General features: G+C 37.5%; 1 protein-coding gene across 6 annotated transcripts in view; it reads left to right on the top strand.

The window, feature by feature from the left end:
* Positions 1-2,973: 2,973 nt before the first annotated feature.
* The window catches only part of DACH1 (dachshund family transcription factor 1), a 205,823-nt gene continuing 183,115 nt past the window's right edge, over positions 2,974-25,681 (top strand). For 4 of the 6 annotated variants that reach the window (XM_072410505.1, XM_072410497.1, XM_072410496.1 and 1 more), the window contains exon 1: positions 2,975-4,007. In XM_072410505.1, the coding sequence (XP_072266606.1) occupies positions 3,319-4,007 (689 nt within the window). In that variant the 5' untranslated portion in view covers positions 2,975-3,318. Of the gene's footprint in view, positions 4,008-25,681 lie in introns of all 6 variants that reach the window. The other 2 variants (XM_072410494.1, XM_072410514.1) reach the window with 2 other exon arrangements.

Raw genomic sequence — 25,681 nt, 5'->3', positions numbered from 1 at the left:
ATGCCGATTATCGGGCGATAAAAATCTGACGTGTGTACGTAGCTTAAGGCAGAACTATGCAACTCCCAAAAGTCCCAAAAGGTATGCTGGTGCCTGTTGTTCCAAAGTCTCATTAGAGAACTGCAGGGTGCTGAATTTTATCATAAATACTATTTGTATACTACACTGATGTCAGTGCTTCCTGTGCCACTGACCAGCCGGAAAAAGTCTGCAGTTCTTATCTTCATAACTAGTGCTGCTATTAAGATTCCGGCTGATTCCAAAATTGTCTCGAGCATCTGACATTTGGTTTTAGTAAAGAAGAATAAGCCTAATGTTTGAGCTACGGTTGGTAAGCTTATTGCAGATCCTGCCTGATGAGTACATTGCCAGCAGGCTCACTGGATTGTAACAGTAGTGAGCGTTCTCATTGGCTAGTGGTTGCCAGGGAGGGGGACCTGTTCTTAAAAACCCCAGCCGATAAGAAATCTTACTGCTGTCTACCTTGACAACAGGTTTACAGTCTGTGGTTTACAGTGGTTACAATTGAAAGTGAATTAACTGTTAATGTCTGCTGTGCACAGTTAAACCGTTGGCAAAGAAAACTTCAGATTCACATATTTCTATTCATATCTGTTCCAGGTCTGGGATTTAAAATATTGGAAGCCAATGAATTAGCACAACTAATGTAGCTTTTTTAGGAGGTCAGCACTGACAGTCCAGACACATCTTTACATACAGATAATCACTGTGTCTGACTACAAAATGGGGGTTTTAAGCACACATTTTCTTCTTTCAGTCACATGACCATGGTCAAGTCTATTGGGAATAGCCAGGCTATAGCCATTGAAGGGGGCTTCTGGATTCCAAATAGGCCCTCACCTGCAGACCCCCATAACAGCGGCCACGTTGTAGGGAAGAGGCCCTCTCCAATGATGGCCCCTACAATGTACCTGGCTGCCCTTGTTACCTCATGCTGGCCTACCAGTGCACCTGGCTGCTTTTTTCCTCATCTGACATGCCAATGCATCTGGATGCCTTCGTAACCTTCCAAACCTCATCTAGCCTGCCTGCTGCACTTTTAATCTTATCAGGCTTACCAATACACCTGGCTGCCTTTCTATCCTCATCTGGTCTACAAATGCATCTGCCTTCTTTTTAAACCTCAGTGGACCGATTTATGCACCCGACTGTGTTTCTATACTAATCTGGTCATCAAATGCATCTGTCTGCCTTTCTAACCTCATTGTGCCCGCCAATGCACTTGGCTGCCCTTCTATCCCTATCTTGACTACCAATGCACCTGGCTGCCATTCTAATCTCATCTGTACTACCAATGCACCTGATTTTATGTTGGTATCTGCCCTACCAATGCACCTGGCTGCCTTTTTAGCTTTAGCTTCTGGAGGGGGGGGGGGGAGAGAGAGAGAGAGAGAGAGGGTAGGTCAGTGAGAGAAGCAGAGAAAGGGGGGTTAAGAGAGGAGACACTGAGAATAATAGAAGGGCCATGAGATAATGCGGGTGGAAACGTTGAGAAGAAAAAATGTGGATAGAGAGTGCAGAGAAGGGGAATTGAGTATCTAAGGAGGTGAATGGTCTGTGAGAATGTAATGAAAGGCTGATCCCTGGGTGTAGCAATGTGTCCCCAGTATAACAATGATTGCCCCCCTTCACTCAGTATAGCAGTCAGTGAGGGGGCTGTGTGTGTCCCTGGGATGACGGGGCTGAGCTCTCCTATCTCTGTGTGTCTCTCTCCCCCTCTCTCCCTGTCCCCCCCTCTCTCTCTGTCTCTCTCTCCGTTCCTCTCTCTCTCCCCTGACCCTCTCTCCCTTTCCCTCTCTCTCTCCCTTTCCCTCTGTCTCTCTCCCCCCTGTCTCTCTCCCTGTCCCTCTCTCTGTCTTCTTTCCCTCGCTCTCTTTCTCTCCGGTCCCTCTCTCTCTCTCCTCTCGCTCTCTCTCTCCCTGTTCCTGTCTCTCTCCCTCTCCCCCTGTCTCTCTCTTCGTCTCTCACTCTCCTCTTCCTCCCCCCCCCTTGACTCTCTCTGTCCTCTGTCTCTCCTCCCCCTCAGTCTCTCTTTCTTTCTCCCCCTGCCCCCCCCCTCTCTCTACCCTTGACTCTCTCTCCTCTCTCTTTCCCGTCTCTCCTTCTCCTCTCCCTGTCTCTCTCTCTCCTCTCCCTGTCTCTCTCTCTCACCTCCCTGTGTGTCTCTCTCTCACCTCCCTGTCTCTCTCCTCTCTCCCTTTTCTCCTTCCCCTGTCCTCTCTTTCTCCCTGTCTCTCTCTCTCACTGTCTCCCCATCTCTCCCCCTCTCCCTGTCTCTCTCTCCGGTCCCTCTCCTTTCCTTATCTTTCTCCCACTGTCTATCTCCTCTCCCTCTCTCTCACTTTCTCCCTGTCTCTCTCTCCTCTCCCTGTCTCTCTCCCTCCCTTTTCCTGTCTCTCTCCCTGTTCTCTCTCCTCTTCTCCCCCTGTCCCTCTCTCTCTCTCCTCTTCTCCCCCTGTCCCTCTCTCTCTCCCTGTTCCTCTCTCTCCTCTCTCCCCCGGCTCTCCCTGTCTCTCTCCTATATCTCTCACCTCTCCCTGTCTCTCTCTCCTCTCTCCCTCCCTGTTTCTGTCTCGCTCCTCTCTCTGTCTCTCTCTCCCCCTGTCCCTCTCTCTCTCTCCTGTCTCTCCTCTCCTCCCCCGTCTCTCTCTCCCCCTGTCCCTCTCCTCTCCCTGTCTCTCTCTCCTCTCTCTCTCCCTGTTCCTGTCTCTCTCTCCCCTGTCTCTCACTCTCTCTCCCCGTCTCTCACCCTGTTCCTCTCTCTCTCCCCCTGTCCCTCTCCCTGTTCCTTTCTCTCCTCCCCCGTCTCTCTCTCCCCCTGTCTCTCTCCTATATCTCTCTCTTCTCTCCCTGTCTCTCTCTCCCCGGTCTCCCCCTCAGTCTCCCCTCAGCCCGGACTGTATGGTCTCCTAGTAGTTGTAGCCCCGCCCCCCGCAGCGTGTGACCACAACAAGCCGTGCACCGAGCAGCCCGCACTTTCAGCCTCATTTTCTCTCTGACATTCGTGCTCAATGTTTGATGAATGTGCTGGCAGTGAGCGCCCGGTCCCCGCGATCCTCCTCCTCCGCTCCATGTAACTTTGTAGTAGACTTGTGGAAGCCGCAGACAAACAAACAGCCGTGATCCCGGTGCCTGGCGCTGCAGGACTTGTCCCGGGTGATACATTGGGGGCTCCATCTCTCCCCCCCCCCCCAGCTAATCGGCACTTGGCAGCTTTCCTGTAAACTTCTCGTCGTATGGTAGATTTCCTTCTGGTAACTTAGTTTGCGTTGTACCGGGAGCCTCTCCTATGTGACCATGGCCGTGCCGGCTGCTTTGATCCCACCGACTCAGCTGGTGATCGCTACATCTGCTCCGTCCTCATCCACCAACTCGTCCTCTTCTTCCCCCACTCCATCAGTGGCCCCTTCTTCCTCCGCTCCCGGCATCTACAGACCGGAGCCCATCGCGGCCACCACGGTGACATCCAGCAGCCCGGCTGCCACCAGCACCGCCAGCAGCGGCAGCAATCCGGGGACAGCGGGGGGTGGGGGCAACAACTGCAACAGCCCCAGCCTGGCCAGCAACAGCCAGCAACACAACCCCCTGCCCCCCAGCACCTCCGGCAGCACCACATGTACCAGCAACAGCGGCAACCTGCCAGGGAAGCCCGTCTACTCCACCCCATCCCCAGTGGAGAACATCCCCCAGAACAATGAGTGCAGGATGGTGGAGCTCAGAGGGGCCAAAGTGGCCTCCTTTACTGTGGAGGGCTGCGAACTCATCTGCTTGCCCCAAGCCTTCGATCTGTTCTTGAAGCATCTGGTCGGTGGGCTGCACACCGTGTACACCAAGCTGAAGAGGCTGGAGATCACCCCGGTGGTGTGCAATGTGGAACAGGTCCGGATCCTGAGAGGGTTGGGGGCCATCCAGCCTGGGGTCAACAGATGCAAACTCATCTCCAGGAAGGATTTTGAAACATTGTACAATGACTGTACCAACGCCAGGTGAGTCCACCTATCGCCATGTACACCAGTACCACCATGTGCACCAATATCACCATATGTACCAATATCACCATATGTACCAATACCATCATGTGCACCAATATCACTATATGTACCAATACCATGTGCACCAATATCACCATGTGCACCAATATCACCATATGTACCAATATCACCATATGTACCAATACCATCATGTGCACCAATATCACTATATGTACCAATACCATGTGCACCAATATCACCATGTGCACTAATATTATCATATGTACCAATACCATCATGTGCACCAATACCACCATGTGCACCAACATCACAATATGTACCAATACCATGTGCACCAATAAAACCATATATACCAATATCACTATGTGCACCAATATTACCATATGTACCAATAACACCATGTGCACCAATATCACAATGTGCACCAATACCACTATGTGGACCAATATCACCATGTGCACCAATATCACCATGTGCACCAATATCACAATATGTACCAATACCATGTGCACCAATATCACCATCTGCACCGGTATCACAATGTGCACCACTAGGCAGGACACTCATTGTACACACATCCAATGTTTCATCAACTCTCGCTGTTTTGTACATGTGGACACTGCTAAACAAAATAAGTATGATCTTGTGTTTTCCACATATCGTTCTAGCTGGGTTTTAATTGGTTATTAAACTGTATTTATAAAGCACCAACATATTAGGTAGCAATTTACAATAAATACATCCAAACAATGACACAGAACTCTGCCCAAAAGAGTTATCAAAACTTTGAGGTTCTTCATCTTCTTCTCCATCTTTGTTCACAGAAACACTTGTAGTAACAGTTCATGTGAGACATTCAGCAGGTGCTACTGCTTACTTAACATATAGCCAGTTCCTCAAATAGATACACAGAAATTAGAAATGACATTGTCATGGGCTAACAAAGAAGAACACAGTGAGTCATTGGGATAGATGGAGAAGAGTTTTACAAGAGTTTCCTGAAACCATTCACTCTAGGGAGGGAGGGGGTCTCTGTAGTTTTTTCATGATCTGTTACTCTTAGCTATTTTGTTTATATTTGCCAACACATCAGTCAAAGAAATATTGAAATGATCAATGTTCTTTGATCCTCCAGGATTTCTCAATCAGCTTCCATGGAAAATATCATTAATAAGCTAAAGCAGCTTTTTTATGATAGTAAATCAGCTTAGCACGTGCTAAAACTATTGCTTGTTCCCCTCTGGAAGCATTCTGAAACTTTAGTGCTGAGGAACAAGTAAAAGGCATTAAGGCAAATTGTTAAAGGGGGCCAGGGAATTGTGAGAGGTGTCTGGAGGGAAGCTTATTAAAATTCAGTGCTAAAAGTCATCTTGAAACATTAGACGGGGAACCAGAAGATTATTCCTGTAAACAAACAAAATAAAGTATACTCCAGGGGGCATGGGGATTTAGTAGTGGAGTTTAATTTGTGGCATGTGGTAACCAGAGTTTTAGGATAGGTGTGATTATTGCTTGTGGTATCAACATGTGACAGCTAGAGGAATTCACCGGGGATTTACATGTTTAGATATGAAGAAAAGAGCAAGTGACCTACTGGGACACCAGAGAGCTGACTTTTCCCATGGGGACAGCTTTCACTAGCACGCTCAGAGCTGGGTAGGAACCATAAATTTACTGACCCTTTGAAGGTTTTATTATCCAGCCAGATTACAGTACACATGAAATTTAAGTGTATAGAGGGGTCAATCAAGCTCTCTAACAAGCAGATGGGCATATCAGCCACAGCGTAGTGTCCAAATCTGAGATTAAAGAAATCGTGTTATTTAACCTTGTAAACATTCTCAGACATTACAGATTAAGTGCAAGGACAGTCCAGTTCATTACATTAAAAAAGCACAAATTTACAGAACATATCAATTATTTAATACTGTTACTATTAAACAATTATTTCCTTGTAAACATGAATTACAGATTCTGTTCTATAATAAAGAAAAAAAGCTAATAAACATACATCTTCAGAAATATTATTTTTAAACCTAATTTATTAAGTAAAATAGATATAAATTAATTAATTACTTTCATAAGTCAAATAAAAAACAAGCAACGATAAAGCAGCAGAGTTTAAAATTTGTTCAATAAATTAGATCAAAATAATTTTTTTTGCAGACTAAAATACATTTTGTTCCAAATTACTAAATGTATTTATGGAGTGTTGCAAATGTTTTGTAAGTGCAGCTAGAAAGTACACAAGCACTGAACTAATAAATTATTAACGTGGTGTATAAAAATAAGTGACAGGAAAAGCAATAGAAGAACATTTGGGTTTAATAGTTGTTTTTTTTCTTATACTTTAATTAGCTTACATGTGTACAGTACAATTTCACACAGGGCACAAAATATACACATTCCCAAACCTAATGTTCCATTTTGGAATGCTTTTGTTCTTGCATGTTCCATTTGCAGTTAATTAGTTGATGTGTTTATCACTGCTTACTTGTGGTTCTGACCTTTGACCCGCCTCATTTATTTATTATTTTGTCGTACATGTAGTATCAAGGTCACTTGGACGTGACTTAGGGTGAAAACAGCATGCTTAGCGATGCCTATCCACAGATGGAACTGTGAAACAACTGAAATAAGTTAGTGAACAGTTTAGGGGTAACTCAAGCATTTATTTTTATATTATGTGCATTTGCAGGAAATAATTATTTGCGTTGATGTTGTTTTATTTCACCATCCTATATTTGCTTAAGTGAAATTGCTATTTCAAGACTGATTTATCCACTTAAATAGTGTTGTCATCCGTTTATAAGCAATAATTAATGATTTAGCTTGTAGCTCATGTTGGAGGAACTTTTTTTTTTCAAGTAGTATTGTGCAATAACTCATTTGCTCTTCATTTGTTGTTCCAGGAATGTATTGTCTAATGAAGAAAAAAAAGTAAACATTCATTGACAAGATTTATTTTCTGCCTCTTTATTTTTTCTGTGTAGTTTTAGAGTAAAGCCATACAATGTGAGTGATATAGATGCAGGTGACAGTTTTATTTGGTTATTATAATGGGATTTTTTTGGATGTTCATCCCTCCTTACGCCATTCGCTTTTGTCATCTTCCAGATAATTAAGTAGCAAGAAGGAAAACATAAAGTAAGGATTATATACCGAATTAAAAGAAATAAATAATAGCTTTATTTTTTAGTGATCAGTAAGCTTTAAATATAAACTGATTTTTATTTAATATTATTTTTACATGTTTAGAGATCATTCTACATATAAACTAAATATATTTCTAAATTTTATGCTCTCTCTGCGTATATTTATTAGAATATTGTAAAGAAATCTACTTTCTGACTGTGCCTACGTGCACAAGTATCAGCAATAAGTTTTATACCTTCCTTTTTTCTATCAGGGACATTGCTATAGTGCATATTTGCAGTGTCCAACCAAATAAAATAAGTGAGTTTTTAACTTTTAATGAACAATAACTCCTTTTTCATTTGGTCCATGTTTTATAAAATCATAGCATTTCTGTGGCTAGATGTTGTCACGTTTTAGAGAAATCATTTGTAAACTACACTCTAAGCTGCAATGCTTTTCTTTACACTAGTTTATATTGTTCTCTTATTAGTCACGTTGTCTTCTATACAATGTAATAATCACCTTGCGTTTCACTAAGTATACCAGCATTACAAACATTGTAACTTTTTTCTCAAAATTATTTTTTTCATTTTTATATTTAAAATTCAGATTTACCATCCAAACTAAACTATTAATATAAAAAACTATTTTGGGTAATCAGGGTTTTGTACGCTGTACAGGATTTTTGACAGTATAAATGTATCAGGATTTATCTGCAGAAACAGGAATATTTAGTTAATCATTAAATAAATAATCTTATATAATGGATAGTGGATTGAACAGGACAGCCTGCTGCCTATTATATAATCTTACCAAATAATTGTCAAGTTCACTGAAGGGGTTATGCGCAGTACAAGATGCATTTTATTAAAGCTAGAAGTCACATTTTGTTGATCTATCATCTTTGGAAAAGTATATCTTTGAAAAATCCATATCACCTGTCATAATCAGAATTTACTATCTATAGATTACCTTTCCAAAGGCCCTCAAAGCAATTTACACTTATAGCCATTCTGTTACTACTCAATTACAGTTGGATAGCCAGAGGCACAATTAAATGCAGCTTGCCCAAGGTCAAACAAGGAGTCACTTGTACTGTCACTGAAAAACACACAAGGGTTTTTTTTTTAAACATACATCTGTAAAAAAAAAAATCAAAAACATATCAAAGAAAGTACAAACAAAAATAGATATTATTTTGTATTTGTGTTGATAAAAAGAAAATTTAGAAATAAATATTTAAATACAGCAATGAAAGACAACTCGTATACGTACATATTTTACATTTTAATATGCTTGATGTGTATCTAAAAATTAATCTAGACTATTATCAGCAAATAAGATGCAAATAATTATACAGAAATCTTTAAGATGTGGATTGAATGATTTTGTGAAACTAAATTGAAAAAGCTGCTGAAAGGTGTTCAAATCAATATTTGTTGATCTATAAACATGGCTTGAAAATGTAATGGTATTTTAATTCAAAGCACACTTATGTTTGCATTGTAATTAGGTAAAAATTAATACACAGTTTGAACTTTGCTACATGTCTTGGTAAAAAAATATTATTAACATTAAAACACAGAATATATTTATAAATATAAACCTGAGTAGGATATATTTACATATATTGGATCATGTACAGTGTTCTAATGGCTTTTAGTGTCCTGAAGCTAAATGTAGGAAACCAAATTATTTTCATACTGTTTTTCTTGAAATGCCATTAGATGATACAAAACACCATGCCTTGCCATGTTATTCCTTACATATGTGATAGAACCTTCTCTACTTAATCAATTCTTTGGACATCAGAATGGATATACATTTGGCAGAGGATATTCGTGTAATACAGGCATTGATGAGCAAAAGTAGTACTTTGACAGTAACACATAATACTAGCATATGCCAATGATGTGTCATTTGAGATTTTGTTACAGATCTTTATAAGCGAGGCTTGTTGAAATACAACATAGTGACTGAACAACCCTAGAACATGCAGCCAGCACCCAGCCAAAATGTAAAAAGAACTGCATACTAGACACATCAAATTACATGGCACAAACACATTTTGATATGTAATATGCAAAGTATTAGAGATATTTGTGAGAGAGGAAAAAAGTTAGTGCAGTTCACAAAAGATCATCAAAACTGGGAAGGTGAAAATGTAACACTCCTATTACAGTTTTTGTACATACAATGAACATTGCGGCTAAATTGGATGCAAGAAGAACCTAAACTTGCCTTCCGTAATCTTTATTAAAATGTAAAAACAAAAAGTTGTCCTTTTCAACCGGGGGTTTAAAAGTATCCCTCTGTATCTTTTCTGTTTCATTTACACCACCTTAACCTATTTTCTAGTGGTGTTCAGTGATATAAATTGTAGACACCTGGAAACATAAACAGATGGCATTCTTCATACTGGATGGTCTCAGATATGTCAGTCTAGGATGCAAAGTGCTGGTAAGTAACATTAGATAATAGGAGAATTGTCCATCCCACCAGCTTTTCAAATGCTTGTGCCTCTGAAGTTTTATCCAGCAGTAGTTGTGCCATGTTTAAAGCAGAAAGGGGACCCCTAGGGACAGAAACTTGACCTGCTTTTATGAAACCATAGAATTACATTTATTCAAGACTTCCCATGGGAAAAGAGTCAGCAGATTCTAGTGCAATCCCTATTATTGAAATCTTACAGGTCATATTTAAGTTCTGTTACACACATTTGATTAAATGTTTCAGGTTTAATCTAAATCTTGAAATATTTATCTATCGATCGATCGATCTATCTATCTATCTGCTCACTATATGCTAGGTTGCTGTTCTCAGACATATATAAAAAAGAAAATAAAGTAGTAATAGTAGAAATACATAAATAAAATAAAATAGTGATCAACTATACAAAAACACAACAACAATATTTAAACAATAAAACAATTTAGCACGTCCATCTCATGAAGCATGAATATGTTTTTATAAAGCATGATCACAATGTGTTGAATTGTTCTTCTCAAAGCAGCTACATTAAGGTAAACGTTTAGGTGCATTTTGTGTTTTAATACTGCAATACATTTCAGAGGATTTCAATGCATGATTAAAAAAAGTATAACATATCTATGTACGATTGCAGAGTGGGAAATATGACCCCTTATTTATTCCACTTATCCATTTTACCTTGTTTTATTTTTAAACATTAAAAATATAAATTCCTTATAAGAACAGCTTAACAATCATATTTCCTGTTATTAGCATTTTTACCAAATCAGTATACTGACTACATGATATCAAGGAGCATTTTGTAAACCCTTAGAATATTCCCTCCACTTTTAAAATAAAATAAAATATTAACTTCAATGAAATGCTAAATCCCATTTGCTTACATCGTGTAAAACATGGCATTAAAATTAAAAGGAGCGTTGAAGTTTGAGATATGTATACCACACAGCTTCCAGACATTGGCATTCCGTTACTTTTTTTTGATGTGTGTAGGTGAGGGAGGGGTAAACACAGTGGAATATGGTGAATGGGCTGATTGAAAAGGCATAAAGAAGTCTGGCCTAGTATAGAAAGGTCTTTGGTGGGTGCATGACAAGGATGCTGTTTGTTTTTCATACAAGTTGTTTGTGATTTGAGGGACCCCAGGGAAATCTCTTGATCATTTTCACATCTGTTCCTGTCAAAGTGGGTGCTAAGATACCGGTCACCCAGCAACCAAGTCCAAGTGGGAATAGGCCTGATAATAACTTCAAAAAGAAATGACAGATGTTAGATTATGATGAAAGACAAAATGCATGAAAAATGAGCTCCTTATATTCAAAAATTTGTTCAAGTACCTTCATGCAAATTAAATGAATACTGGAAATTTGCATGTAGTAATTTATATGTTTGTTCACTCAGAAGAAAAAAAAAAGAGATACATTTGAAATCACAGATTTTCTGCAGTAATTAACATACAAGGCAGTCACTCTTTCTAAAATGGGATTAACCACCTGGGTTCTTTACTGTCAAACTAAATCCATAAACATATTTCTCTCTAACAAACACACTGCAAAATGATATCAGCGAGGTCTCTTTTATAATGTATTACAGGACTGTAAAAGGTGGATTAAGACTGTTCCATGTAAATGTAGCGTAGGTTTTAAAGAGAAGCTAGACTACAAGTACTCCTGGTTAAATATAATATTCATTAATAAAACATCAGCTCAAATAGATTTAGCACAATTGCTGCGTTCTTAAGTGACTGGTCAAGCAAAGTTTTCCTTTGGTCTAATGTATCGTCGTATTACATGGGCACATATGTGGTAGAAAATGGCATTAATAATTGATACATCTTAAAAATGATTCTACTCGGGCTAACAACGTAATTATTGGGATGTTCACTCAACAATCAGTGTTTAGAAGGCAAAATGGAAATGTTCGTTTGGAGAAAGGACTTTGAGCCTTCGTTTAGCAGTGTCTAATGTGGTCACGTAGAGAAATTGATTTTCCTCAGAAATTAATTAATTTTTCATATCGCCTTAAGCTGCAGTTAAAAAGAGTGCATACTAGCCTGTTTTTTTCCAGAAATATTGCCTAATCATATTAATACCATTGCCCTAAGGATGAAAAGATAATTGTACAAATGCATTTGGAAATATGTATCACTGAGTATTTATGATTAAATTATGCAAATAACCCAGTTCTCATCCTTTCCAGACACAGATTGTCTAATTAGGATTGATATGCTGAATAGATGTTCCAGAATTTGAATACAAGCATGTCCAAAGAGCAGAAAATTGGAAATGACAAGGCTGAAATGCTAAGAAAAGTGCCTTTTTTTTACTTTTCAATACATGCTGTTTTGTTCACTATATGAAATATGATGCACAGTCTTGCTTCCTGGCATCTATTAAACATTATGTTTGTTTGTAGATTTCATTACAAGTAATATTTACAACTGACAAGCAATATTTTTACTATCGCTTGGTTTCTATATCTATCCTCTTACTGCATCTAGTTAGGAATTTTATTAACTGATCATAGATATCACACCATAAATTAATACTTACCCTTTAGCAAATGGCACAAGATTCCATGCTTTTATAATCTTTGGGATTTTTTTGAAAACTTTACGGTGTGCAGTTTTTAATTTGTGTAGCTGTTTAGCAGCTCTTGCGCCTTAACTTGATGCATTATTGGGAAGCAGGCTTGCTGATATGGAACTTAGAGTAGAAAACGCTAAGATTACACAGTAGCTGCTATTATTCCAGCCGTTGTTAGCAGGGGATAGTCAGTCTGTATGAACTTTGCTGGCTTCTGCTTCCCATCTGCAAGATGATGGATTGCTATGTTTAATACATTTCTGCTTTTGTCTGACTGTCATAGCACAAACAGACAGCACTATCAACCACAACAATTGTCACTGTGGACAACTTTTCATATTAAAATGTGTTCGTAAAAAAAAAAAAGAGCTTTTAAACACATCACAGATTCTTTTGTAACTGATAAACCTATAGCCAATTTTTTTTTTTGAACACCACCCTCTGATTACAAAAAGATAGGCTGGTTTGGAAAAAGAAAATAATACTCAGGGCTTCTTCCACATAACATTATTGACATGTTTTAAATGTCTTGAATGGATGTAAATATGTAATATGTGTCAGGTTATGATTGATAGTGTAAATATATGTTAATGATTACGCAGTGTATGCAATATAATTATATAATAGGATGTGTATACATTTAAAAATTATATTTAAACACGCACAAATATACAAACACATATAAATATACAATGATAGACAAAATCATGCACATGCACGCAAACACACAGAATTATATTAAAACCTAGTTCTTCTTTAACTGTGTACTGCTGTCAACATTTTTCTTGGATTGTACAAGTTTAGCAGTTTGTGCAACACATCATTTGCTTTTTTATATCAGTTGACTTCTGTGTTAATTACAACACCATTAGTACAAAGCAAACACTATAAAGAAAAGGGTTGTACAGTGAAAATAATTACTTTTAAAGGCATTCTGTATTTATTTTTGTTAGCAGCAATTTCTGCAAAGTAAATATTTTGATGTGGTTGGCAACTGCTAATTAAATTTACTCCGTAAAACAATCCAAAGTTCCCCTAATGATTTTAATAAAGGACATTGCACATAGGTATGCGTTATCCAACAGCTAAAGAAAAAACTTTCCCATAACTCAAATAAAATTGGAAAGGGGTTTGTTCTGTTAAGTGATTGAAGATCTAGAATGAATTCTCCTGAAACTGGATTTTTTTATTGTGCTGTGTATGTGCTAAATGGATTAAATCTCATGGAGAAGAACAAGTGGCATCACACCTGATGGCAGGTCGAATATTTAACACGTGACATTGATGTGTCGTGGTTCTCGGCTACATTCCTGCTTGATAGTTCTGATTTTGGTGATGACCTCACAAATAAGCCATCAGTGAATGAGTCATTTCTGTGCTTAAGCTATTCTCTGGGGCTCTTCTATAATACCACAGACTGAAACAGCTTTTTATATAGCACAGCTTACACTATTTGTTGCTGCAATCATCTAAAATATAGATTGTTTCAATCTGTTTTAACCTGGATTGCTGTGGCTAATTTTTACATCATGATAATACAGATGCTATATTATTCCACAAGGAATATGCAGTGTGCATTTTCACTCACAGCTGTAGGCAGGTACAGATAAACCAACGTTGGTTTTATTCTGTAGTCCATAATAAACTATAGGTTTGGATATTGAGGTTGTCAGCATTTTCTACTCTTATAATACAGTGTTAATATGTTACACGGTTTTGTTGTTTTTTTCTCAGTCCTTAACATGGTGAGGTAGTCATCAGAACCTCCCACCATACTTTTCATGAAAGTGCTTCTAGCTTGGTCTCAATGTGGACAACAGAGGTTATGGTTTGACTGTAACATCTCCTTATAACTAACTAACCTGTCCATGACAGGCCTCTTAGACCTAACAACTCATTTGCCAGCGACAGCATCAACCCCTTGTCTATACCTGTTGTATAGAACTTCAGAAGTGTTACACAAGACAATACACTTCAACCATCTCATAAGTACACATTCAGTTTTTAAAACTTGCCACCCCCTAACAGTATTTGTAAGGAACACACTGACAGTAATGGCGGTAACATCAAACCATTCAAATTGTAATGGACACAAACCCTATGCACAACCTCTATTCAGAAAAGCTTTCTACTTGTACTTAGTAATCTCCATTTTAGTTTGTTTCAGGAATCCTGAAAAAGTAATAAACTTACTGGAAATATGTACATGTGCTTTCAGATAAGGTTTCACTAAGTCTATGGAGAAACTGTAACTGCACTCCATGAAATTTCATAAGCACGTCACTTGTATTTCAGAGTGTAAAAGTGGCTGCTAAAATATTACACCTGTCTCTGATACGAACTAGGCATTAACACTGGCCTTTGTAGCTGCTTTCTACATAAAATAAAAGTTCCCCAACTGTCCCTAATTTTAGGGGATTGTCACTCTTGGTAACAAATCCCTCCGTCCTTTTATCTCTTTATTTGCCTCTATTTGACCTGATATATAAAAATGTGCTTTCTAGGTATTAAAAAGTTATACCGCGGTAAACATTTATTCATATTTCTAAATGATTGTGTTTGCTTTTTTGAAAAGCTGATATTGGGAAAATTTGGTAGAAAAATAAAACAAAATGGGTTTAACCAGTGATTTTGTTTTGTATTAATTCTTCCTGGTTATTTCACTGGTTATGGCAGGGGAGTGTCCTTTACCTCTATTTGTTCTAAATTATATTGTATAATATATTTGTCTTATAAAATATGAAGTATGCTTTAGGTTGGGGGTAGTGTGTACATATGTGTATACCATCACTATACTACTGAATTGAATACTCAAGCAGGATGGCCATGGCCATGGTAAGTATGCAGGTATTAATTTGATGTGGCCATTTATGGTTAGGGTTCAAGCAAGTCAACTAAGAAAGAAGAATCAAGGTTACAGTGAAACTTTGTAGCAGACTCCATAGTGTGCCTGCATTCTAGCACCACATCGGGCAGTAGTATGCAATGCCAGCTAAATCACAAACCAACGCTGCCTTGGGAATTATTAGATTGCAGCTGGACTTTGCTACTTCAAGGATGGGCAGATCTCTGACTTTTGTCATTTTTGCTGGAAGATCTGTACATCTTCTAAAATGTTATGGCCACTCTTACACTTTCTCATTTGTAATGCAAGTTTATATATGTGTAACTTGTAAACTGTTCTATTCTGCAAAGCCCCTTTCTGATCATGTATGAGTGTTCTAGTTGGTGTACATCCCATCGTGGTGTCATGGGCCAGATTCAGTCTGTATGTCCTGAACAGCTTCAGGCAGTGCAGCCACACAGCACTGGGTCCAGTCAGTGAACTCAGATTAAGGATGCTGGTGTGCCATATATAAGCATGTCAGCCTATAGTCCAAATTGGAAGCAAGCATCTTAGGGTGACAACTGACTGGTAAGCCCAAGTATACTTAAAGCCAACAAATAAGCCCTAGGCAACATTCCAGGAACATTATAGGCCTTTTCATTTTCCTGTACCTATGTTTTCCACAAGTCCTCAGGTCACATGAAGCTTTGAGTCCTATTATTTTTATTGATCTTACCCACCAGTGGGTGGACATTGATGCAGAGAGCTCTGCTGATGTCACCACACTCTTAGCATAATTACACTGTGAGTGCAGGGTATTGTGGTGATGGGCACAACAACATCATGCATGCATAGTATGCATTCAAAAATTAACAGAACATTGCTTTTCATCAACTTTTAAACATAAAAGCTTACTATAATTTGATGTTTCCTAAAAAGCCCTTCCCCAGCCAGTGCTTCTTTGCATGTTCTTTACTCCTTCAACTCCATTGTAAAAGAGACTGTTGGAGAGACAAGATGCATCAGAGTAGGCAACAATACCACCTGCATTCATACTTGTTACCCATTTTATTCTGGTGATTTCTTCATCATTTTTGCCCATTTTTGCTCTCATTGATTATTACTGATAAATTCTCCGTGTCTACATTTTGGACTTATTAGACTCCACATCTAAGTTTTATAAATGTATTATACTACATTTTCTTGAAATCCTGTGCTGCTTTGATCTATACTTTTTTAGTCTTAGCTACCATTTATGTTATGATGACAACTAGTGACCATAGATGAGTAAATTTCAGAGAGCTCTAGGTAGCTCCTGGGACTACCTCTGTGGTCTATAGAAATGTCCCGGTAGTTCTTTCCACGTGCAGTCTAAAACATGTGGTTTGCTACTTATGTGTGCCCCCGTATATGCCCAGGATCACTCAACCCCAGTGTTTGCAATTGAACCAGTACATCCAGCCTGTAATTGATTTTAAATGGCCACATCCCAAATAGACATAGAGAGAAACACTAGGTGAAAAACACCAATTTTTAGTGGGGACTTTAGAGGCCAAGAACAAGATCATACAGTAAAATCTATTTTATTTAGTATTGTTAAAAATTACATATACTTATTTAATACAATAAAAACATACAATACACACTAGACTCTTCTGATGGGATATCCCTGTAAGGGTATACCCAATACTATTTCTCCACGTGTTTCGTGGACAAGTCTGCTTCCTCAGGAGAGAGGAGATCTATGATCACAATAGGAAATATATATGCATAATCAATATTTTAATGTACATATGTCAATTTTAAATCGAAACATATCAATATTTTACAAAGTTATCAACGTACATGGTGTTCATATATGGCACCCTTCACCTGCAGATTGGTAGGAGCTGAAGAGGACAGCACGGGTCTTTATACAGGCCTAATAATGTGATAACAAGGGATTTAGATATATGAAATTATCCATTTTATTCATATATTTCCTTTTAGTTAAACCACGTGTTTTATTTCAATCACCCCATGTGAAACCAAATTTCCATCCATGTAAGCCAGACCTATATATCAGTTTTAACAGGGTGATTATCAACCACATCAAAATCACCATTAACAGATATCTTTATGCTATTAATGTACAGGTGCCACCTTATATACTTGATTCCCTTATATTATATAACCACCTCAGTTGATAAACTTTTTCATAACTCAAAGACCAAATGTCTCATTCTTCTTACCACTTTTTGTTTACTACATGTTGCATCATATTCCACCTAAACATCCAGGTACATGTAGCCAGAACTTTTGTGTTCCAATAGGTAAAATGTATACTGTTTGTTTCATTCTATTTTTCCTTTTTGCATAACTAGGTAACTGGGTAACTTTCAGTTTGTAGCTGGTCTCTGTAAAAGACAGTGATAGTCTGCAAATACCTTATCTGTCCCAATGGCTCCATATTGTTCCTTATTATTGACCAGTACACATATTGTTTACTGACTAAATATATTTAATAACATTTCTAATGCCAGATAATATTTAATATGTCAGGGGACATTCAAACATTTGGTTTACATATATTACAATATCCTTCATTGTGTTAATAATAACAAAGAAAAAAGAGAAAGAAAAAAAAGGGGGGGGGGGGTTCATTTATAAAAAAGATTTAAAGCTTAATAATTCATTCAAACCTAGATATAGGGTGGCCTTTAATGAATATATCAATTTGGTTTCCTTTTGTAGGATATTTTAATCTCAGTTACCTCCCCTTGGGTCACATGTGACTTTCTCTAATGATGTGAATCATTACTTCCCCGGTCTTGAAATTGTGGTGAGTTTCCATGTGCAAACTCAGTGGCCTTACAATTCTACCATTTTTATGTCATAAATATGCTCATAAATCCTCTTTCTAAATTCTCTCTTAGTTTTTCCCGCATAGCAACAACCACAATTACAGAAAGCTGGGTAGATAATACCTTCCGTTTTACAACTGACTTTTTGTTTTAGTTTAGGAATATTTTTGATAGGTATTTGCATATTATCTTTACTACTATAGATCCACTCACACTGTGAACATGTGCCACAAGGGTATGTACCTCCTTCATTGTCATAATCATCAATATCTCTTTTTGTCTGAAAATGACTATGCACTAATTTGTCTCTTAGTGATGGTAACTTTCTAAACATAAACTTTGGATATGATCCTATATGTTTTTGAATTTTCTCGTCAGAGGTTAAAATTGGCCCAAACTGGCTACAGGTATTTCTTAGGATCTGGTGATGTGCTAAAAAGCAAGTGATAATTCTTAATTCATTGTCCTGTTTTTTAGATTATCTAGCGGTAAATTGTATTTGTGTTATGCTTTTAGGCTTTTTGTACCCCCTTTCTAGTAGCCTTTTTAGAAGTTTTCTTGCTGCTACCTCCTTACTTTTAAGTATTTCAAGAAGGGTATACTTCTCTTTACGGGTTCTGGGTGTGCGCTCCTTGATGACAATATTGTGTTACCAGCTGTTTATTTCCGATAAAGCTTTGTTGGTAAAATTAGATCAGGGTTTATAAAGATCTCAATGTCGAGGAAGGATATAGCTGAAGTATTATAACCCCAGTGTTTGACAAATGCTTTGTTGGTGAGGTTTGCGGTGGATAAGTGGCCAGGAGCTACATATCCATATCTGTGTTCAGGAACTATGATAAAAACCACCGCAAAGCACCACAAAACTGCTATGGTTTAGTGCAGGTCTAAAAGATACCTGACAGTTCTGACCCACTCTCACAAAAACTTGATTGTCTGAGGGTCAATCACTTATTATTCCCTAGAAGATGCAAATCTACTCTGTATTTTGCTAACAAATGTTGTTACCGGGAGCCCCTTGTGGGACATCGGGCAAATAAATGTTTGATAGTTTTGAAGATATGGAAGAACTAACTATGTGAACGTCTTGTGAACAATGACCTAAAGATAAACATTACAATAATATCTCAAGATATGTGTTCTCTGAAAACACATTATTATTGTTTCATGAAAATACTTGGCACATAAATGATAGTCTTGATATCCGTAACAGAAAAAACCTTTTAAACTCCTTAAAGCTGGTACTTGCATGTCAATAAGCTTTGTTTTACTTCCAGAGCAGAATTCATTTATAGAGCTTAGCATTTATTACATGATTTGCAATTATGAGCAATTATGAGCTACTTCTTGGTTTCAGAACACAAATTATCTGTATGGTTTTAACATTTCTGAAATACTCTTTGGAAAAGTTGTCAAATAACCCATATTTTCTTTATACACTCACTGTATAATTAACTAAGTTAACTAAAGTGTTGCATATTTTACCTTTAACTTCATTATAAGTCAAAAGTCATGCATAATTGTGCAGACCATATAAATCCTCTTTAAGTGCTTGTCCGGTGAAAAATATGAGTGTCTTGAGAAATTCTTGGTAATTGTACACAGGCATTTCAAGGTATCCACTTGATTGGAAAAAATCACTATTACATAGTAGACTGTGTAGCAGGGACTGTTTTTTTCAATTTGACTGTTATAAGACCAAATAGATGAAATGGGAGAGTTTATTTTTTATAAATGCAAGACACATGCTTATGTATAGAGTGATCCCAGCATTGCAATTGCCTCCTATACTATGGGCCTGATTTATGAAAGTTCTCCAAGGCTGGAGAGGATACACTTTCATCTGTGAAAGCTGGGTGATCCAGCAAACCTAGAATGGATCTGGTCCAGGATTCAAACCATTTGCTAGCAAATAGCAAATGACTTTGAAGAAATCCATTCCAGGTTTGCTTGATCACCCAGCTTTAATGGTGAAAGTGTATCCTTTCCAGCCTTGGAGAACTTTCATAAACCAGACCCAATGTTCAGACTGGCAGGGTGATTGTGCTGTAGTTATGGCTTCCCTACCCTCCTGAACACCTTCTCATGTAGTGTCCCATTATTATCAGCCCATAGAGAATATAAAAATGTTATAAAATAATATAAAAAAAGAATTTATTACATTGACAGAGGTTTTAGCCCTTTAACATATTGGCATGCTAGTGGCTGCCATGCTGTGTCTTGGCTCACCCTCACTATTGTATCATCATGGCTTGCCAAAAGTGGTCAGTTTAAATACAGAATGTCAAATCCTTCTTGGAATTGTTTAAAAGTAAGTGTGCAATCACTATTAATCTACATTTAATCCACCGATTTGCAAATATCCACAATGTAACAGCAGAAACATAACAAGAGATAACAATACCATTTGCCAGGTAAGTGTTTTCTAATGTGAGTTGTTATGTTAACATTTCAGACATGCAAACATCCGTCACTCACCTGGAGCTTAGTATTTTTAAAATAAACTTTGATAGACTTGCGGTGCATGTTGTGGCTTCTAAACAACGGTAAGCTGAGGGTCTTTGTTTCAATGATTAGTGCACATACGCTATAAATCACATGTAAAGGATTTCCTGTTGTAAGGTTGTTAAATTATGCCTGAATACATATGGCAGATTTAGGATACTCTCGGTCCTCTAATTTTATGATGACAGATTTATTAATTTCTGACACATCAGTCTTCCACTTTAGAATTTCTGGTTTCATTAATCTTTAATATTATGTATGCTGCTGAGGTTCCTAGACAGTCTTGAAAATAGCTTAAACTTTTTCTAAGCTAATGTCAGTTGATGAGGACACTTGGATTCCTAAAGCATAGCAAAACGGTAAGGTTTGTTAATTGTTTATAAAGATACAATATATATATATTTATTTGTTTTTTGCCACCCAATAAATACTTCCTGACTTCTTGTATCCTCGGTAGCAGGGTATTCCAATCTGTTGGCTGTTGGTTTCCTGGTGCCTGATACACTGATTAGCTAAGTGTTTTTTTTTCCTTTGTTTTTTTGAAACAACTTTCTTTGTTGTATATTTAATATTATTTATATAGCACCAACATATTCTGCAGCCCTTTACACAGTTTATAGTTGTGTCACTAGCTATCCCTCAAAGGCGCTCACAATCATAGGTCACTACCACAGTTCTATGTCATTAACACAATCTAAAGCCAATTTTGGGGTGAATTTATTTAACCTAGATAAATGTTTTTGGAATGTGGGAGGAAACTGGAGTACCTGGAGAAAACACACATAAACACGGGGACAGATATGCAAACTCCATGCAGTTAGTGTCCTAAGATTTAACCTAGGACCCTAGTTCTACAAAGGCGAGTGTTCTAACTACTCAACCAACCGAAACCATCTTTGACATAGAGCCTAACAGAGATACACCTGATAACCAAATGGAACTAGGGCTTGTCATCAGTCAAGAAAAAAGTTAGCACCATTTTTTCTTATGGAGTATAATTAGGGTAGGATTTAGCAACAAAAAGAGACCCTGTCCACTCCACAATTCTTTGCATTTTATTGTTGAAAAAAATAGGTATGCAGCAGAGACACACTGGATCCTCCTGATAGTAGTTATCACATAAATACTGGTCATATTCAGCCTCCGAATTGTTTGGTCTTTCTCAGCATAGAGTATATTTGTCTTCTGATTAGAGTGCTTTTCTATAAGGACAGACATTGCTAGACACATGCTCCTTGCATACCTGCACACAAACTGCTCCTGCAGCAATCTGTCTTCATTGGAACATGCACTAATTGGAAAATACTGTTTTTTTGTGGGTTAAATCCTTTGTCCAGTCAGACTCACCCTTGTCATAAACCCTTTCCCTTCTTCCACTGCCATTAATTGCATCTTTATGCAGTGATAAACAGTCCATATGTATAGTGAAATTTGGGTATAGAAATCAGAAATTTTATGTAAATATAAAAATTCACTTTAAAATCTACTTGTGCACAAAATGCAAACCTAGTTGTTACCTTAGTAATGGTGACATCATTAGACCATCCCACTACAAACTTCTAAAGGACGTTTGATACAAGGCCAGTCACCCTGCAGAAGAAAAGAGCTTCTCCGAATACACAAAACTCCCACACAGAAGCAGAACTTTACACTGATTTGAACAAATTCCTCAAAGCATACCAAGATTAAAGAAAGAATTAATGTTCAGTTTTATTCTTCCCAGTATCCACCTCCTTTTAAATAAAATAATCTTTTCAAGGGTTAAGGTTATTATTATTATTATTATTACTACACAGTATTTATATAGTGCTAACATATTCCATAGCGCTTTACAAAGTCCATAGTCATGTCACTAGCTGTCCCTCAAAGGGGCTTCTCAAGCTAATGTCCTTACCATAGTCATATGTCTTTAATACAGTCTAAGGTCAAGTTGAGGGGAAGCCATATACCTGCATGTTTTTGGAAGGTTTAGGGAGTTCTCATGTGACACCACTATTCCAGTTTAGACAAAGAAAAGAGTATTTCTATCTAAAATTCACTTTTTATCCAGTTACAGTAGAGATTGGTATTTTCCCTACCATGAATAACAATTTATTGAAAAGATGCCTGCTATCCAAACCTGCATCTATCTATGAGGATTTTTTTCCCTAGTGATTTTCTTCATTCTTTATTTTTCTTCTTCAAAATAATGATGAAAATGAACTATGATTGAATCTTAATGCAGCTCACATTTGATCATAATCACATTATTTTCATAGGTTTAAGCTGACAAGAGTTTGATAAAGAAGCTAATGATTTCTAAACTTGTTTGCATTGTATGAGTGCAGCTGATTTATTGAATGCGATCTGAAAATCAAGGTTCCGCTAATAGAAGGCTGTCATTTGGCAGCATCCATTGAGAAAAGAAATATTCTCTTCCCTTTGACTCAATCGGACGCTCTTCATTCTTTCGCTGCTTGATCGTTCTTGGTTTTTTTAAGGCTGCAGACTAATGCAAAAGCTTCAGAACAGTCATTTACCATCTGCAAAGAGGAACATAAAATGCTTTTTAGTAGGAACAACATAAGAAATGCGTGCAAAGATAATGCACAGCCTGAAAAATACTTGTGTGCTGACAGCCATCCAACAGTGTTGTCACAGCAGGAAGACATCAGTTGAAGAAACAGATAGCAACCTCAAGAAAAAAAAGGCTGGTCAGCAGCATGGACATGGATTGAGTAGATTATAAATCACCCCAGGGTCGCTGTGTTCCCACCATAAAGAGACCACGGTTGTTTTATTATTGTAATCTAATAAGGGTAGGGAGCAAAGGACATCATTAATGTGCATTTAGAAAAAAAATCACGGTTACAGTTTCAAAACTATACAGTTTCCTTGGCCATTGAAGTATAAGTCACAGGGTTAGAGCATTACTTGGATTGGATTACTCTTTATAGCTATATGTAATCCCTTGTTTATGAATTAGAGAGCACTGAAAAAACTTTAGGACTGTATTTTACAGAAGGCTTAAAGCAGAATATACATAGTAAAATGATGATAGAAGATTGATTTAGACATCGGTATTCAGTACTTAAATAGGAGTTTATTAAGAAGAAAAATGGTTTCATATTATTTGTACTAATTCAGTGTTGTTGCCGATAGATTTACTGTACTTTAATATGAATGTGTGGGGGGGATGCCTCTTCATTGGAATATGTTACAAGTGAGTGTTTAATTTTTAGTCTGCTGAGGGTTTTTAATACCGCCTTCTAAGCTCTTGCTTGTGTTTGGTAACTAGGCGAAATATGGTATTTTTTGTAATGTGTATTATCTTTCTTGTATCCCTTCAACCATGTGGCTGGGTGTAAACTTCAGAAATAATTTAGACAGAAATCACTTGTGTAGGGTTCATGCAGCAGAAATAAATTCCAGTGCAATGGACCCATTTTCCCAAAGTGAAAGGGCATGTCCAGACCTATATGACTGCTGGTGGTTGCCACCTTGGCAGCTGCTTTGCCGCCTGCATCACAACAGATCCAACAATTGCAGATTTGACAGCAGGAGGTACTCACTGCCGCCCCTATTATTTTCTATTGGGCTGCCGCAGGTTGGCTATACATGTAGTATCTTACCTGAGGTAGTGGGCAAAATGAAAGGGCAAAGTGTGTATCCTGCAAAAAGATTAGAAAGATAGGCCCACCTTGTATAAATCCATAGTCCAGGCAAAAAATTTGGTAAAAAGATTGCAAAAGATATAGGGATGCATTTTGCACCTGAGGGTTTAACCTGCACATATGGAAAGGACAGGGGCTGGTTCCAGTCAACTTAGTAGATTGCTTCAAATGAAGGACAAATAAATTTCTAAATACTCAAAATATAAATGACTTTTAATATTTACAACAAATATTTATAACAAATACTATGTAAAATAAAATCCCAGAAATATCTGATTGCTTTTGTAGAAAAATGTTTCCCATTTAGAGCAAACGAGACCAGGATAGATTGCCTTCTTCTGGATTAATACCGAGTTTAAAAATTTGGGAATGCAGTGGGTTTTATTTCATCCTTTTATTGCACTAGATGGACATATACCTTTATTAACCTGATTAGGTATATGTATCACACCAATTTAATTGGTTGTTTCCCTGACCAATAGAGATGCTTGGTAGGCGGGAAGTGCTTGGATAAGCTAAAAACCTTTTTAACATTTTATCATGATCATTATAGTATGGGTTTTCAAGAAGTTTTGTGTATGTTTTTTAATCATATATTCACTGTGAAATACTTGGTGTAACTAATTTAGGTTATTATTACACTGTATTTATATAGCTCCAACATGTTACACAGTGTGTTACAGAGTCTCGGTTTCAAGACTATCAAAGTACTTATGTGACATCAAGCTATCACTGTGACCATTTTATTACCAACTTTCTAAAACACTTCCCAGGGATAATTTGCTTTGCTCTTCCAGATGTCACAATTTAGGTTAAAATAAAGAGTAGCTTTTATTAGTTATTAATTTATAGTTATTTGGGGTAGTTAGCAGCCATGTGACTACATTTTTTTAGTATAAAATGCTTTTAAGATCTGAAAGCGATTGTATTGCACTAAATGTTATATCATATTATCAAACAGGATTGCAAGAGCCATTATTAATGGATGAATGTCATCTAATTTGTATGGATATGTTCACACAAGGGATTTTCTTATCTTCCACAGTTTGAACCCTATAAATTATATAAATATATGCCTATACTGGGACTTGGCAAAAGCAGAGGGGGCAGGTGACTTAGGTACATGACAGTGCACATAGACATCAAACTGTAGTTCCCCATTGGATTGGTGACTTGCCAGGATTTTCAGTAATGTGGTAAGGATGTCTTAAGGAGGCAAAATACTTTCCGCCAATGAAAGATAACTCACTCATTTATTTTAACTGTGCACAAATGCACATCTGTAAAGGTCTGTCATGTGCAATCACACAGTAATAGAAACTAAATCTGAGTAGATGGGAGACAGAGCCACTAATAACCAATGGAAGCTAAACATGTGTTTACCTCTATATGCAGACGCCCTTACTGCTGTTAAAGTGAAATTAAAATCGTCATGCTGTAACTAATCTGCCACATGATTATTTATTCTTGGAACAGCATCTTTAAAAAGTATATTTTAATGTATTTACTTTCACGATCATCTGCATGTAGACTAGCCAACAATAAGTGTCCAGCTCTCCTGCTATGAAAATATTTTTGCTTGGATATACTTAAAGCAGGAGATAAGCTTCTAGTTGCTGAGTAAACA

This window comes from Pyxicephalus adspersus, chromosome 1 (assembly GCF_032062135.1).
Source record: "Pyxicephalus adspersus chromosome 1, UCB_Pads_2.0, whole genome shotgun sequence".
Lineage (NCBI taxonomy): Eukaryota > Metazoa > Chordata > Amphibia > Anura > Pyxicephalidae > Pyxicephalus > Pyxicephalus adspersus.
Note: the sequence above shows the minus strand (reverse complement) of the source record. Positions and strands in the feature narration are given on the sequence as shown.